Below are 15,640 nucleotides of genomic sequence, written 5' to 3' on the forward strand. Positions count from 1 at the left end.
TGTTCTCTTCAAATTGGTACCACTTGCGTTACTGTCCAAGCTGTAATAACCTTTAATGTATTATTTAATGGGAACATTTTTTTTTTTTATGATATGTGCTAATACCCAGAGGAATTATAATGTAGATTTAGGTTATTCAGCTTTTAATGCAACTACATGCAAACATATACAGCGTAAACATATAATGTGTTCAAATGTGTGTGGTCAGTACATACAAAATAAATAAATAAATAAAATAAACATTACTTGTGCATTAAATTGATCTAAATGAAATTAAAGACATTTCTATTGTTACAAAACATTCTATTTCAGACAAATGCTGTTCCTTTGAACATTCGATAAATCAAAGAATGAGCACCAAATGAGCATATTAGAATGATTCCTGAAGGATCATGTGCCAATGAAGACTGAAGTTACACATTTTAAAATACATTTACATTTAAAATAATTTTTTTATACTTTAAATGAGAAAGCGTCCATTTTAAATGGTTTAATTTTTCACAGTTTAACTGTATTGTTTTTTATTTTTATTTTTACTTTTTTTGATCAAATAAATGCATCAAATAAAGGAGTGAGCATAAGAGACTAATTTCAAAAACATAAAAAAAACTTCCTACTGACCTTTTCCTTTCTTATTGCTTTACTATACTCTATACAAGGCTTAAAGTGCATGTTGCGATGTACATACAGCTGTTTAGGCCATCGACTGCATGACAGAGGAAGAATTTCAGACTGTATATCAATGAACAGATTGATGTGTTTGCATCGACCAATGCTTTGAAATCAATTCTTTGTATGGTAAGTCAGAAGGTGTGATGATGTGTTTTAAAAGAGCAAGCCGGAAGGCTTAATCAGTGTACTCCTTTCACCCGCCGAGACCGCGGAGGCTTCTTTGCTCATTATAAAGTATGTGTGTGTGTCCATGTCTGTAAACACCAGTTTGTGGATAGAGCTGTTACCCAGTGTACACGGTGTGTATGCATTATTATTATGATGCCGTTGTGGGTACCACGCCACTCCAGGGACCGAGACTTGAGAGGCCCCCTTAAAATACCGTGCAATAATTGGAATTGCTTTATCTTTAGTCTCATCAATTAATGTGCAATTTTCCATTTAATTACCAACGTGCTCACAAAATTTGCAATTAAAATGAGGCGAGATAACAGCGAAGATGCCTTTTGGCTGATAGCACTTGGAATGAGAACACAGGCGTTGTGTGTAATCAGTATACAAATCACACACACAACATTCCCAATTTGTATGATTTGGACAAGCTTCATAAAATATGCAACGCCAAGCCACAATCTAATTTGTGCTTGGAAAATTCCTCACGTTTCCACGAAGTCCAACATGAAATGGTCTGAGCGCAGAGGTGCTGATGGTGTTTATAATCAACATGATGACCCAAAACCATGTGTGTGTGTGATCTCCTTAAAATAGCTACTTGGTCTGTCTTGTCCTCTTTGACCATTTTCCACACAGTCCTGCCAACCTTAAGATGAGCGAAAAAGGGAAAAAAATGATCTTTCCTGTTTTCTTGTTCAAACTGTTGTCTTGTTTGCTGTCTGAGGAAGGTTAAATCCTGTCCATCGTCTGACAGACTTGGCTTCTGTACTGTATTCTGTGTCCACAGAATTATTGCTGCAAACTTTGATACAAACAATTGAAAAATGCGCGTGCACACCTATTTATAAACACAATTCTGTGTCTTTAAGATTTCAAGCTGTTAAGCTATAGACAGAGCTAACAAGCTGTTCTCAAGAGAGAAAATTACTACTACTAAAGCACAGAAAGAACTTTATAGGTCACGTTTTAAATGAATGATTTATGTCTTGTGTAATTACCGAATGGAGCAGAGGTCGGCAGATGTAATTGTACTGTTCTTTCCGAGTAATTATATATGATTGCTTATGTATTTTTAGTATTCTTCGTGATTGTTAGCTTCTACTTCTTGCATCTGTGGGCAGCTACTAAAAGCCTGAAGCTCAATGGTGGACTGACGACCGGGTTTTGAGGGATCAAACTGTCTGAAATGATCATTTTAATGATTTGCGTGTGATTTCATGAGGTTCTGTAACAAAAATTTAACAAAAGACTGGTTTAACAATGAATATAGTTTAATACGCTTACGGCTATTGTCTTCTGTTTGGATGGAACTAAATTTTCATTTTGAATGCATTTAGATGGGAAAATCAATATGGGACCGAACGTTATCCAACATTTAAATATGTTTATGGTAATAGACTCGGTAAGATAATAATAACGTGAAAAGAAATAGGAAAAGTTAGTGTTGCATTTATTTAAGCTTTAAACTTTTATTTGAAACAAAAGTGCAACTCAAGTATAAGATTTTATGACATGTGAGCAACACGTGAGCAATGAGTAGAACATTTGTGTTTATAACATAACTTAGAAATGGGGTTCAGGGGTCCATGTGCAGTAACATGGGGCCAATTATCTGTAGTCTGGATTTCCCACAGTACACCATCCCTGGAGTCCACCCTTCCCTTGCCCAGTGTCAATTACTCTTCTGACAACAGAGCTAATGAGCCCCTGATTGGCCTGCTGGGGTTGTCATGTTTACCTTCGAAAACACTAACTCATCATGTACCTGCACCTCAAGGTCCTTATTTGGTTTTTTGGACAGATGTACTGCTAACAATTTTTATTGGGTTGAAGGCAATGTGTTATGTTGTTTTGTTAGAAGTTGTTACTAATGTATTGGATTTAGTGACAATATTCATATATAATATAATATAATATTGTAATACTGTAAATAAAAAATATGTAATGTCTGTACGGAATTGCATTAAATTGAAAATCTTGGTATTTTATATTTGAAAAAAAAAAAATTGCATTAAGATTTAAAGTCTATAGAGCTTCAATTACAAATTTGTATGCAGTCTGACGAAATCCCTGGTCTCAAAATGACTTTATTTTATTTTTTATTTGATTTTACATATGACCATTGTATAGAAGTCTAAGTACAGCAGCACGTAATAGTATGTCATGGAACTGAGGAAATGCAATGATATATGAAATATTATGCAATTTGTTATACAAGTTGAAAAGCACAATTAGTTTGCCTTCTGTTAAGTATGCCAGTAGATATGAATTTGTTCGTAAAACAACACTGTACATAATCTTGTATTTTACTGTTGTGTTTCCTTCAGGATCTCCATGTGAAGCTATCCCATGATGCAACATGTGTCCCCAGCACCAGCATTGACCATGATGGCCACACAGAGTGTCCCTCCACCATCGTACCAGGAGAGCCAACAGGTTTTTTTTATTTTCTTTATCGATTTTATTTATATTTATATATATATATATATATATATATATATATATATATATATATATATATATATATATATATATATATATATATATATATATATATATATATATATATTATTGTTGTAATAAATATAATAAACTGAAGGTTTATTAAAGTTAACTGTGGTTTTGTCTCAAATTGTGAAAATGAGAAAGGCACATCTGTAGTTCTGTGCAATATCTTCATTGTGCTTGTCCCGAGTTAATCAGAGGGACACAGAGCAGCTTTTTGTCCCAGAGCCCCCTCTCTCTGTCCGGCTGCTGTACCCCTCCGCCCTGAGGATTAGCGGCTGGGGAGAAGAGAGCAGCGCGCTGGTGGAGACATGCAAATGAGAGCTAGTTAAGTGTGAAGAAGCTCATTTATTTCCTATTTGAGGCTGGGATTAAGACTTCTAGCTTCCTCCCTTACGTAAATCTTTTTTTTTTTTCTGGGGAGGGAGACAGGAGAAGGCTTGCATTCAAAGCTGCATCACAAGAGAGAAAAACAGGGCAGGAGAGATGGGGAAGAGTAGACAACAAATAAATACTACTCTCTCTCCCACTAATGCATCCTAAACAGGGTATTTGTTCATCTTGTCAATGTTTCAATTGCTAAAGGGCAAGACCTCTGCCCACCTCGACTGCCGGAGTTTTATTTGATGACTAGGTGGAACATTTTCCTGCAGAAGGTGACCTGCGTAAAGTATTAGGGGTCAAGTGTCTCAATTTAGATTCTGGAGTTTAATGAGACCATATGTTACATTGTCTTGCATTGTCAAGACAAACCGAGAGAATGCAGAGACATTGGAAGTGACTTCTTGAATATGAATGCTGTGGGGGGGGAAAATGTTTCCTGGCTAGCTTTTCCCTCAAGTTTTTCTAGAACTTTATCCGGACGTGTGCTGTTTTCCCTCCTTTGCGGACAAGATAACAAACCATGTCACTTTTCTGTTCATTTAGTGAAAAAAGTACTGTAACCCATAAGAAAAACACAAAAGTGAGGCGTTCATAAATTAAATTTGATAAGACAACAGTGGCTGGCTGTGAGCCACAAATAATGCACCTGAGCGAGATGATCTTGAACAGCATCTTTGGCTCACCAGCACAGAGGGATAAAAGCAGAATTGGTTGCACATTCTCCAAACACGCTATTTAGCTTATCTTTTTCAGGAATTATTTTTGCATTTAAAGTTTCCCTTTCATACCATTTTTAAGGTTCCTAATATTGTTTTGGGTGTCTCCTACAATAAGTTTACATGCATGCAAGCTTTTTGTGAATCTCACGCTGAATTCCCAGAGATGAGAGAATCAGTCAGTTTCTCAGTCGTCAGTAAAAGGAGAGTAACACATAAAAAGAATGGGGTTGTACTCTTGTGGTACAGTGTGAAAAAATGATTTTTAATCTCTGATTCTTTGCAGCCTCATTTTTCTGAATTGAAAATAAAACAAAATGTACTTTCAAAGCATAGGACACAGCATCTTCTCGACCTTTCAGCTTTGCAGCTTTACATTCACATACAACTATATTATGCACTTCATAAAAGGCAATATTCAAAATGGCATAATAGGGGCACTTTAAAATATAATTCCATAAATCTCGAGAATGAAACTTAATGAGTTAGATTTTTTAAAAAGAGAATTTGCACATCTGCAGTTATTTTTTTTTATTCTGTATTTCTTCAGATGACAGGCACTACGCAGCAAAACTCAAAGGCCCAGCATGTCCACCTCTCTGCAGCCTCAGCAGCCGGGGCCACACAGGTCAGCGTGACCCTTGACCCCCAAGCCCAGCTGGAGTCAGATAAACGAGCCGTTTACAGGTGAGTATTATGCAGCAATGCAGCCTCTTATTAAGGACATCATTTATAAGTAAATGTAGATTTGTATGTTCTCTAAAGAAAATGGGAGCTTCTGTGATGACAAATGCAAAACATGATGCAAGGTAGCTGTGTGGTTGCTAAGGTGTTCTGGTTGGTCACTAGGGCAGTGCCACAGTAGGTGTTTGCTTACTGAAGAAGTATAAACAAACAAACATTACCATTCAAGTTAAGGATCAGTAAGACTACAAAAATACAGTAAAACAGTACACACACACACATATATATATATATACACACACACACACACACACACACACACACACACACACACACACATATATATATATATATACTGTATATATATATATATATATATATATATATATATATATATATATATATATATATATATATATATATATATATATATATATATATGTTACAATTTATAATAGCTGTTTTCTGTGTTTTCTGTTTTAATATATTCTTTCTTTCAAAAATAAATGAAAAATTGTACTGACTCCAAACTTTTGTAACTGTAGTGTTTATGTATGCCAAAGTTTTGTGTTCCTTTATTTGAGTTATTTTTTTCCCCAGTGAATATTATATAGGTACCTGTACACCATTGTTCCATCAGATATAAATAATGCAGTTTCATAGTTATTTGAAGCCCTCATAACATATTGATCTAAATACAAGCATACAGTCTAGAGGCTTGATTTGGATAGCAACATGCCTGCATAAGTCATATTTTCCTCGTTTATTCATGAAATAAATAAAACATGGCACACTGACACTTTAAATACTTAAAGCCTCATTCCCAAACCTCCCCTCCCCGGTTGATTACAGCGCAGGCTGTTTGCGGGCTGCATGCATATCATAGCATTGGCAGTTCTTGTCTTGCCGTGAGGGCTCGTTCGACCGGCTGCAGTGCTGGCTGTGATTAAGCGTTGTCTCACGGCGGCGTTGCAGAGGCCCGTGGTTTCACGCTAACCCCTGAGGCAGGTCTGTGAAGACCTGGGCAGGCCTCGGGCTCAGTCTCCTAGCTCCTCAGAGAGAGAAAGCTGCCTTTGATGTGAGCAGCCAGCCGGAGGCGGCCTGCAGGCGGTGTGAAAAAAAGCCTAGACTCACCCTACATTCACACTACGTATACACACACACACACACACACACACACACACACACACACACATAGTGTTTGCTCCTACTTCCCCATCGTTCCTAGTCACATATACTCAAGCACAGACTCAGCTTCTCACTTATACATCTCACAACCTCTTCTCTCTCTCTGACAGACACACAGCTTTCTGGTTTTATCCTACATGACACAGTTTAAGTGCTCTAAATATTCAACTTGTTCTGATTCTCATCCAAACGCACACCGGCACAATGAAAGTGCACTGGTGAGGTAGAAACAAAAGAGATTTGTATAAGCCCTGACATCTTGTATTGTCAAGTGTCTAATGCAATTTAAGTGCAAATATCCAATTATACAATTTAGTATGCAATTTAAGTATACTGCATGTAACTTTGCTGAACATTATAATTTCTTCCCCACCCCATATTTTTCATATGAGTGTGTATTTTTTAACAGTATGATTGCTCTGAATTCATGTTGCGAAAAAAGCAACATGATATCTCGCCTCCGAAACTACTGTGGGTATTTAACAGAGCAGATTTTTTTTGTGTATCTGTTTGTTTATAGTGCATCCTCATGTACTGTTTTGATTCAGCTTGGCAGGTTGGTGTTTATTTCTGCACCTTTCATTTCGCTAATTGCTGGTACTGCGAGTTTGAGTTATGGAGTCTCAGCTCTGGTGTGTGTTGCTTAATTATTAACAGTGGAATAAATGTGCGATATAGTAATTATCTTAATGAGAAACTACACTCTCTTTTAAAGCATCCGAGAGCTTCTCTTCTTATTACAAGCGTGGCAGGGGGTCTCTTTCCTGTGGGGTACTTGTGACATATCCAAAATTAGGTCCAATAAAATCCAGCATCCAGGAGATGAAATTGTAATATGTATCCGAAGAAGTTCCTGAGGGTGTAAAATTCAGCACTATTCCACAATGATAAGAGTGACATGGAAAAGAAACTCAGGTGGGTAAAGTTTAAAGAAACTAGGCATATGCATATAAAACCAGGCTTTTAACATATTTTGCAGTCCTTCATTAGACTTTCACAAACAAATATAATCAATATATTCATGCTTTGTGTCCATTGTTATCCATATTACATCCTTCAAATTTAGACAACATTTCTTTGAAAAACAGTTTTGTGTGTACCTAATTTTATCCTGATGCTTTGCACCTCTTAGCCTCCATCTTTTGAGGTATTTGTGTTTATGTGTAGTGTTCAGACCCCCATAGGTTTGGTTATATTAGGGTACTGAAATGTCTGAATGGGGTTTATATGTGTCTTTTTCCCTTCTCGCCGTGACTCAGATTGGTGGATGCTGAGTGGATTTGCATTGATACTGGATTTCAGTCTCATGGTGCACAGTCATGCTGTCTTCATTGAGCTCCAGTGGATCAGAAGTGTCTTGGACTGATGGAAGAGAGAGATAGAGAAAGATGGAATACGAAACAGAAAAGAAGAAAAGGAAAAGCAAGGAGTTAGAGAACAGCTTTAGTAGACCCAGCAGAGGCAGCAGCGCATATCAGTCCCAACAGGAGTGCTTTTAATTTGACAGCCAGAGAGGAAATAGTGAGCCAGTCCTCCCCAGCCGGTGTAATGCACCATAAATTCTGTTTACATTCGCTGTTGGGAAGCTCTCGCAGTCATTTGGTGCCCAACATCTTAACGATTCTCTTTTTCTTAGTAATGGTGCTGAGATTTCTATACCATACAGAATGCATCTTATCTGAGCCATAGATTCATCCTGAGAGCGAGTCAGTCCTGATCATGATTTTCAGGCTAAAGGATGTATATTTGACATTGTTACTGGCAGATTATGGCAAATAGTACTCAAAGTATCTCAGGAAATCTCTAAGGGCACATTTATATCCGAGTAAGATTTTGTTCCTCAATTTAAAACTGTAGACGTCAAGTTTTATTCTGTTTCATCCTGGCTTGTGTCTCCAGGGTGCAGAGTGTTCTGAACTTCACAGACTGACTTTCTGAAGATTGAATGTGTGTGTTCATGTTAGCAGAAGCTACTCAAGTCTGTGAATGAATCTAATACGTTTTAGCTGTGTTTGCTAAGGCAGTTTTATTGCACACTGCACAAATCTCTATAACCTTTGAACATTATTTCATAGAGACTTAGCAACCACCTAGAACACCTTGGCAACCACATAGGAATGATCTAAATAAAAAAACACCCTGACCAGCCCAGCAACTATACAGTAGCAATACCACCAGGTTGATATCAGCACTATAAAACAAACAAACAGACTAAACACCCTAGCAACCACATAACAACATTTTACAAATTCATGCAATATCAGTGTCCTAGAAACCAAACAAAATACCTTAGCCCAACCACTGAAATACTGAGAACCATAACAACATATAACAACACACTGGCAAACACATACCAACACCCTAGCAACAACTCAGAACACCATAGTAAACACTTAGAAACTTTGATACAGTAGCAACACTCTGAAAACACCCAAAACAACCTAGCAGCCACATAGCAACACTTTACAAATCACCCATACTATCCTAGCAATCACATAAGCCCACGTTGGACCCGGAAAACTGGCGGATTGCATTCTGTGTGAATGCAAACAGATCCCGGGTTTGGGAACTAGTAACATTGCCGGGTTCAGTCCAGGAGCAAGCGCTCTGTGAACAAAAGCCAGAACCAATGCCATAAAGGGTGTGTCGTAGTGACACACGTTATCGTGCGATTCTTTTACAGGGTGTTTTGAAGGCAGATCAACGTTTACAATGAAAAAATGTGTGCAAAGTGTAATGAAGCAAAGATCAGGTAGTTCCTCACTATCCGTGCTGAAGCTGAGATCATTCACCAGTTTAAATGAACGTTAACGTGATACATTACGTGTCTCATCCTGATGTCACGTGTCATTACGGGACCTTTACAGGTTGTGTGTGAATGCATGCACAGATTCCGGGAAATCACTGACAGTGTGAATGAACCAAAATCAAACTATCCGGGAACAATTGCCGGGACACATTACCCGTGTATTAATTGGAATCTCACTGTGAAAGGGGCTATACAGTAGCAGAGCCCTAGCAACCATGCAAAACAACCTAACAGTTGCATAGCAATGCTCTACTCAGGACCCTTTAGTTACATTATAGCAACATCCTGGCAACCACATACCAATTTCTTAGATACTACCCAGAATGCCCTAGCAACCACATAGCAACACCCTACAAACCACCAAGATCAGTCTAGCTACCACATGCAGTAATAATGGCTTAGCAACAAAACAAAATACCCTAATAACTATATAGCAACAGTAGAAAAACTAGTCAGAACCCTCTAGCAACCATAAAGCAACAACATCCTGGCTACTGGAGAGGAGTGATTATTAAATGCTCGGAGCGCGGAGGGGAAATTGTTTCCGCTCCACTCCGCTCACATACTCTGATAGAAACACTTAAAAAAAATTCACAACCACTTACCAACCATATAGCAACACCCTGACAACTACATACCAATGCCCAAGAATATACGCGGTACACCCTAGCAACTAAATAGCAACACAAACCAATTTGAACACCTTAGCAGTTAATTTTTTATTATTATTTTTGATTGCTTTAATGTGGTATCTCTGTATTTAATCTTTAAATTCATACCTGTGGTCCAATGATAAGAGCCGGCAGTGTATGACAACAGGCCACAGCTAGCCTTTACCACACAGGTGTAGGAGAGAGCAGTAAAACAGCGTTGAAAAAGAGCACCGCCACTCATTGAAATGCAGCAGTAGGGGTCCCATATAAACCCTGATGGCGAGTTGTGATGTGTGTGTGTGTGTGTGTGTGTGCTTGCTCGCCCCCGTTAAGGTTGAGCTCCAGACATGTAGCCTGGAGGAGGGAGTGTGTGTTCATGTGTGTGTATATGTGAGCACTCTCAGTGTGAGGGCACCCCAGACCGGGTTTAATAAAGGCAGCAGCCACTGGTTCACCCTGATTAGGATGGCAAACATACCGGGTGAGCACACAGAGAGCACACCCCCATCTCCCCAGCAGCCCGTGGGTTGCCCACCACGCTACCAAAACAAAAGTAGCTAGAGCAAGCATGAAAATACGTCCAGCTTTATTTTTGGACTCGGTATTGCTTTGATGTGCTTTTCATTTTCTCTGAAAAGATTTATTTATTTGCTTGATACCACTACACTGAAATATTCATGACAAATTCAGCCTGAAACCACAAAACAGGTACACCCAATTATGTTAAGTTTTTCATTAGCTGACATTATTGAAACCTGGACGAAGGGAAATAAAAAACGCCATGTTTGACTTTATTTGTCAGTTCGCTGGATCAGTTCTGCTGACTCTTATCTCAGTAAATGACACTTTTATGGGTTAATAGTTCTCTAGCTCCCTCCGTCCTGAGACCTCTGCACTGCAGATAACGTCCCGCTGTTCTGGCATCTTACCAGCTCTAGGAACCTCATGTGGTTTCAGGAGCATCTCTCAGTGTTAGATGAGATGAATGTATCAATGTAAAGTACAGGATTACCATTGTAAACTGATTATTTAAATGTAGTGCTTCCAGGATGCTTTTAAAACCTTTTTTATTCATAATTTTACACATTCAAAATTTTGTCTTTTTTTTTTTTACCTTAAGTTTAATACATAATTGGTTATTTTAAGTCTCGTGTTTGTAAGTCTTAATTAATAACTCATTTAATTGAAAGAACCCGCGAATTGGACCACTAGTGTTTTTGTTTTTAAAACCTTATCATTCATAATTTAAATTTCCATTTTTTCTACAAGCTGAAGTACACAGTTCTTTGTTTGTTTTGATGTTGAAATGCAGTTCAGTAAGTGAGCCGGATGGGAATTTGGTTACCATACAGTAGATTGAGTTTGACAACTGGAGTTTGTGAGTTTGTGAGACCAATTCACATCAAGAACCTACTCATACAGATAATTCGTTTGCGAATTGAACTACAAAAGTTTGTTTTTCGTTTAGCCCGCAAAAAGAAAATGTAGGAAAAAAATGATGTCATGATTAAATTACATTTCCATTAACTTCCATTGTATTTCAGTCCATACAATGGAAGTCAATCAGAACCAAACTGTATTCATTGCGAGAACCTGCTCTTAGGAATTATTTGTTTGCGATTTGAATTACACTAGTACACTAGTTTGTACACATGTCATGACATCAGTACTTCATAACAACTGTAACAAATGTAAAAGTCCTTTTAATGGCCCCTCTGCTTACAATTATATGAGCCCACACTTTCCCTTTAGAGGGATGGCAGTCTGGATAGTCTTTCCCGAAAGAGTTGAGAGATGATAACTAAAGGTTAAAGACAAATAGCATTAAGTGTTTTGTTTAAACCAGCCCGTTTTGTAAGATTAACCGATTAGCTCAGCACTTTACGTCACACGGCCTCATCCAGAAAGTGTAGATAAAGAGATGTAAAAGTCTGGAGTTGCTCAGAGAGATCAGATTAGATTTAAGAGTTTTTCCAACCTCATTTAGCCTTTGAAACAACTGCGGCAATTAGTTTAGAGGGTAACTGCTTGCAAGTGTTCTGGCCATCTTTAGTAGCAGAGATTTTACTGCGATTGGCATGTTGTCTGAGATAAGGCAATCAGAAATGTTATGTTCAGAATAAGAGCTGGTTCATGTCCATCATCGCATATTTTATGAAATATAACCTCCTCATGAAGATAATGTAGCATCACTAGACTCGCTCCAGGTAATGTGTGTGTTCGGATGAACCTGTACCTTGTGGCTTAACTTTCCAATTCGATTTTTATACTCTAATTTCTGGGTAGTTTGTTCCGCAGCCTACTTGCTAAATCCTCGGAGAGCTAAATTGATAGCATCCTTTGACTTTGGGCCTTTAGGGCTGTGTCCGGGTTATGATCCAGGCCTGCAAAGAGAGAGAAGGGGAGAGATAACCCAGCCATGCCCTCCAGGAATTAGTGTGACTGGGGAGGGGAGAGAGGAAGAGGGGCTGGCACTGCAGAGGGGAGCGGGACGAGCCCGGAGGGAGCTCTGATCGCCTCGCTGCTCAGCACTGCGATCCTGTTTAGTATTCCTGTCACGTCAGCTGGAGAGAGCGGCATTAAATTGGGATCAGGCAGATTAGAGTCTAATATAGCCAGCTATTAAAGGCTGCAAATGAGAGTGGTGAGTTACAGCAAGAGCCTGGGCCCCTCACCCAGTCTCAGAGCCTCTCTCAGTCTCTCAAACATGATCCGCAAGGAAAAAAACAATGCATATACACAGGGACACAGGATCGGATAGGTTACTATTCTGACAGTGTTTCTTGCATGCAACAACAAACAAAGCACAAGCTAATATGTCCAATTTGTGGAACGAATGACTCTTATGAACAGGATCTTTTTTCAATTAAGAAGACTTCAGAAAGGTATTAAGTTTTTTTTTTTTTTAGATTCCCTCATTCAGTGAGTTATTCAGTGTTTGCAGCTGATTCTCTCATTCGTTGAACATATTCAAAATGAATCAGGATTTATTATTCGTGATTAAAGAAACATACGCTACCATTCAAAAGTTGGGGGTCAAGATTTGTCTATACTTTTTTTCCCACACTTTTCACCAAGGACACATTAAATTGATCAAAAGTGACAGTAACAACTCTTACATTCTTACAAAATATTTCAAATTATTGTTTCAATGCTATACTTAAAGCACCACAACTGTTTACATTGATAATAAACACCGTATTAGCATGTTAGAATCATTTCTAAAGGATCATGTGACACTGTGTACTGGAGTAATGGCTTTTAAAAACATATTCAAATGAAACAATATTACTGTTTGTACTGTATTTTTCACTTAAATAAATGCAGCCTTGGTAAGCATAAAGATACTTTTTTTAACAACCTGAAAATCTTATTACTAAAAACTTATACACATATATACAAATAATATGACTTATGTTTTTCAAGGAGGAAAGATTGTTCCAAAACACAGTGAGATTTATATGGCATAAATGCAATCAGGATCACTACAATGACAGCATCAAATGGGAACAAAACCACTTCTAAACAACCATCTTTATTGTGCAATTCCGCAACAGAATGATTGTCTGAGTGTAATCTGTCAGCATGATTATTCCCCCAATATTTTAATTTATGATCTTACTGCTCCTTAGTTTTGGTAGTGTCTGGATATAATGCATTATGATAGGACAGGACGAAGTCCTTAATTAAAAAGCATGACCCTTAATTATTTGTGGTGATGTTGTTTACTTATTAATTTAATCAGAGGTCTGCATGTCCGTCTAGGCTTAGCTTTCAAGAGTCTGAGCTGAGTGAATTTTAGCTTTCATTAGGTCTGCTCTTCAGCAGAAGCCTCTCTCTAGACAGACTTAAACCAGTGCAAACATATTCATTCTCTGACGATACAGGAAATGTTAATGCTGTTAACATGACAAATGTCAACTTGCTAAAAGAAACCTTTAGACGGAGCTTATGCCTGAAATCAGATGAAGATGACATATTATATATTCAGCTGCTGGGTATTGTCATCTGTCCTTCCCTGAAGCGAAGATACTTATTATTTTCTGGTTAACTTATTATATACTGGTATACTGCTTATTGCATACTGTAGAATACCCTACAGAACATGTGAAACATTACAATTTAAAATAAGTGTGTTCTATTTTAATATACTTTAAAAGCTGAATTTTCAGGAGCCATTACTCCAGTCTTCAGTGTCACATAAAATCTTTCCAAAATGCTGATTTGGTTCTCAAAAAATATTTATTATTATGGTCACACTTTATTTTAAGGTCCAATTCTCATTATCAATTAACCTTTAACTATTACTTTTGCCTCAGTTAATTCCTAATGTGCTGCTTATTCATAGTTTATAATGTAGTTGTTAAGTTTAGGGTATAGAGTAGGATTATGGATGTCATGTATTATATGTACTTTATAAGCACTAATAAACAATATGTTAATAATAGGCATGCTAATAAGCAACAAGTTATTAGTGAGAATTGGACCCTATACTAAAGTGATACCATCATTATTAGCAGTGTTGAAAACTGTTGTGCTGCTTAATATGTTTGTTGAAACTATTGTACTTTTTTTCAGGTTTCTTTCATGAATATAAAGTTAAACAGCAGAAATCTGAATCTGGTCAGGAATAGAATTGTTTGTATCAATGTAAAAGCAGTGTATGTTTCAAAAAGTAGTATTATACAGTGTTGAATTGTGTCTATTGAGTATAGAAATCTGTTTATCTCTATGGAAGTAAATAATTATTTTTAATTTTTAATCCAATTTTGTATATAAAAAAATTGCAGTTTGATCAATTAATGAGTCAACAGGGAATGTAAGAAAAAACAACAACTTGAGTTTGCTTCTGGCTTGATTCCGTTATTTTAAAATGAAAGGATAGGTCAAGCGCATGGCATTATGGGATTCTGTAATTCACACAGCGTGCTGTAGTCGTACAGCTCTCATTTTGGCAAGTAATTTGGGACTTTTTACATTCTGCATAGTATAAAAATAATAATAGCTTGCCATCTCTTTCTGTGTCCTGCAGGCATCCTCTTTTTCCTCTTCTGGCGTTGCTGTTCGAGAAGTGTGAACAAGCCACGCAGGGATCAGAATGCATCACCTCCGCCAGCTTTGACGTTGACATCGAGAACTTCGTCCACCAGCAAGAGCAGGACCACAAGCCTTTCTTCAGCGAGGACCCTGAACTAGACAACCTGGTAAGCGCTCATCAGGCTCTTGTTGCTTCTTGCTATTTGTATCACTTGCCGTTCTTCTTCTAATTTCAGCTCTTTGACCTGCCCTTAAAACCCCTGTTTACTTCTTTTATATCTAAATTTCACATCTGCACTGCCCTCTGCTGGCATATTTGTGCTTTATACATCTTATGAAGTACTTGAATTATTTAAAAATCATTAAAACACACTAAAAATATGACATTAAATAACATTTTATTGAAAACAAATAGTCAGAAGTATTAGTCACAATGACACTCGCCCACCTCTTTTCTATAGCTCTTTTCCCCCCTCTTATGTTCTCATTTCTTTTAACTCTCCCCCTCATATTCATCATCTCTCCTCTTCTGTGCCCTGCAAGACAGTTAACAGTAATTAGAAATTAAGGGAAGGAGGAGAAAAAAGGTCACTGTTCATCATTACCGGGGCGCTCGGCTGACTAGCGCTGCTCAGTCAATTAACTCTGCATCTGTGTGCTTTACGACACACTGGTCACACACAGGTCTTCTGTTCTCTAACTCTTCACCGGGACAGTTATAACGCCCGCGCTGCGCTTCGTTCTCGCCTCAGAAAGATGGCACTGAGCCCTGATTAAACGAGCTGCAGTAATTGGCAGATTTATCTCCTCCTTGGCAA

At 37.8% G+C, this 15,640-nt stretch overlaps 1 protein-coding gene across 3 annotated transcripts in view; it reads left to right on the forward strand.

Moving 5' to 3' along the window:
• The window catches only part of LOC113073190 (homeobox protein PKNOX2-like), a 59,158-nt gene that overhangs the window by 36,630 nt on the left and 6,888 nt on the right, over positions 1 to 15,640 (forward strand). For all 3 annotated transcript variants that reach the window (XM_026246065.1, XM_026246067.1, XM_026246066.1), the window contains exons 3-5: positions 3,174 to 3,282; positions 5,002 to 5,138; positions 14,818 to 14,989. In XM_026246065.1, coding sequence (XP_026101850.1) covers positions 3,196 to 3,282; positions 5,002 to 5,138; positions 14,818 to 14,989 — 396 coding nt within the window. In that variant the 5' untranslated portion in view covers positions 3,174 to 3,195. The remainder of the gene's footprint in view (positions 1 to 3,173; positions 3,283 to 5,001; positions 5,139 to 14,817; positions 14,990 to 15,640) is intronic.

This window comes from Carassius auratus, unplaced genomic scaffold, assembly GCF_003368295.1.
Source record: "Carassius auratus strain Wakin unplaced genomic scaffold, ASM336829v1 scaf_tig00011586, whole genome shotgun sequence".
Lineage (NCBI taxonomy): Eukaryota > Metazoa > Chordata > Actinopteri > Cypriniformes > Cyprinidae > Carassius > Carassius auratus.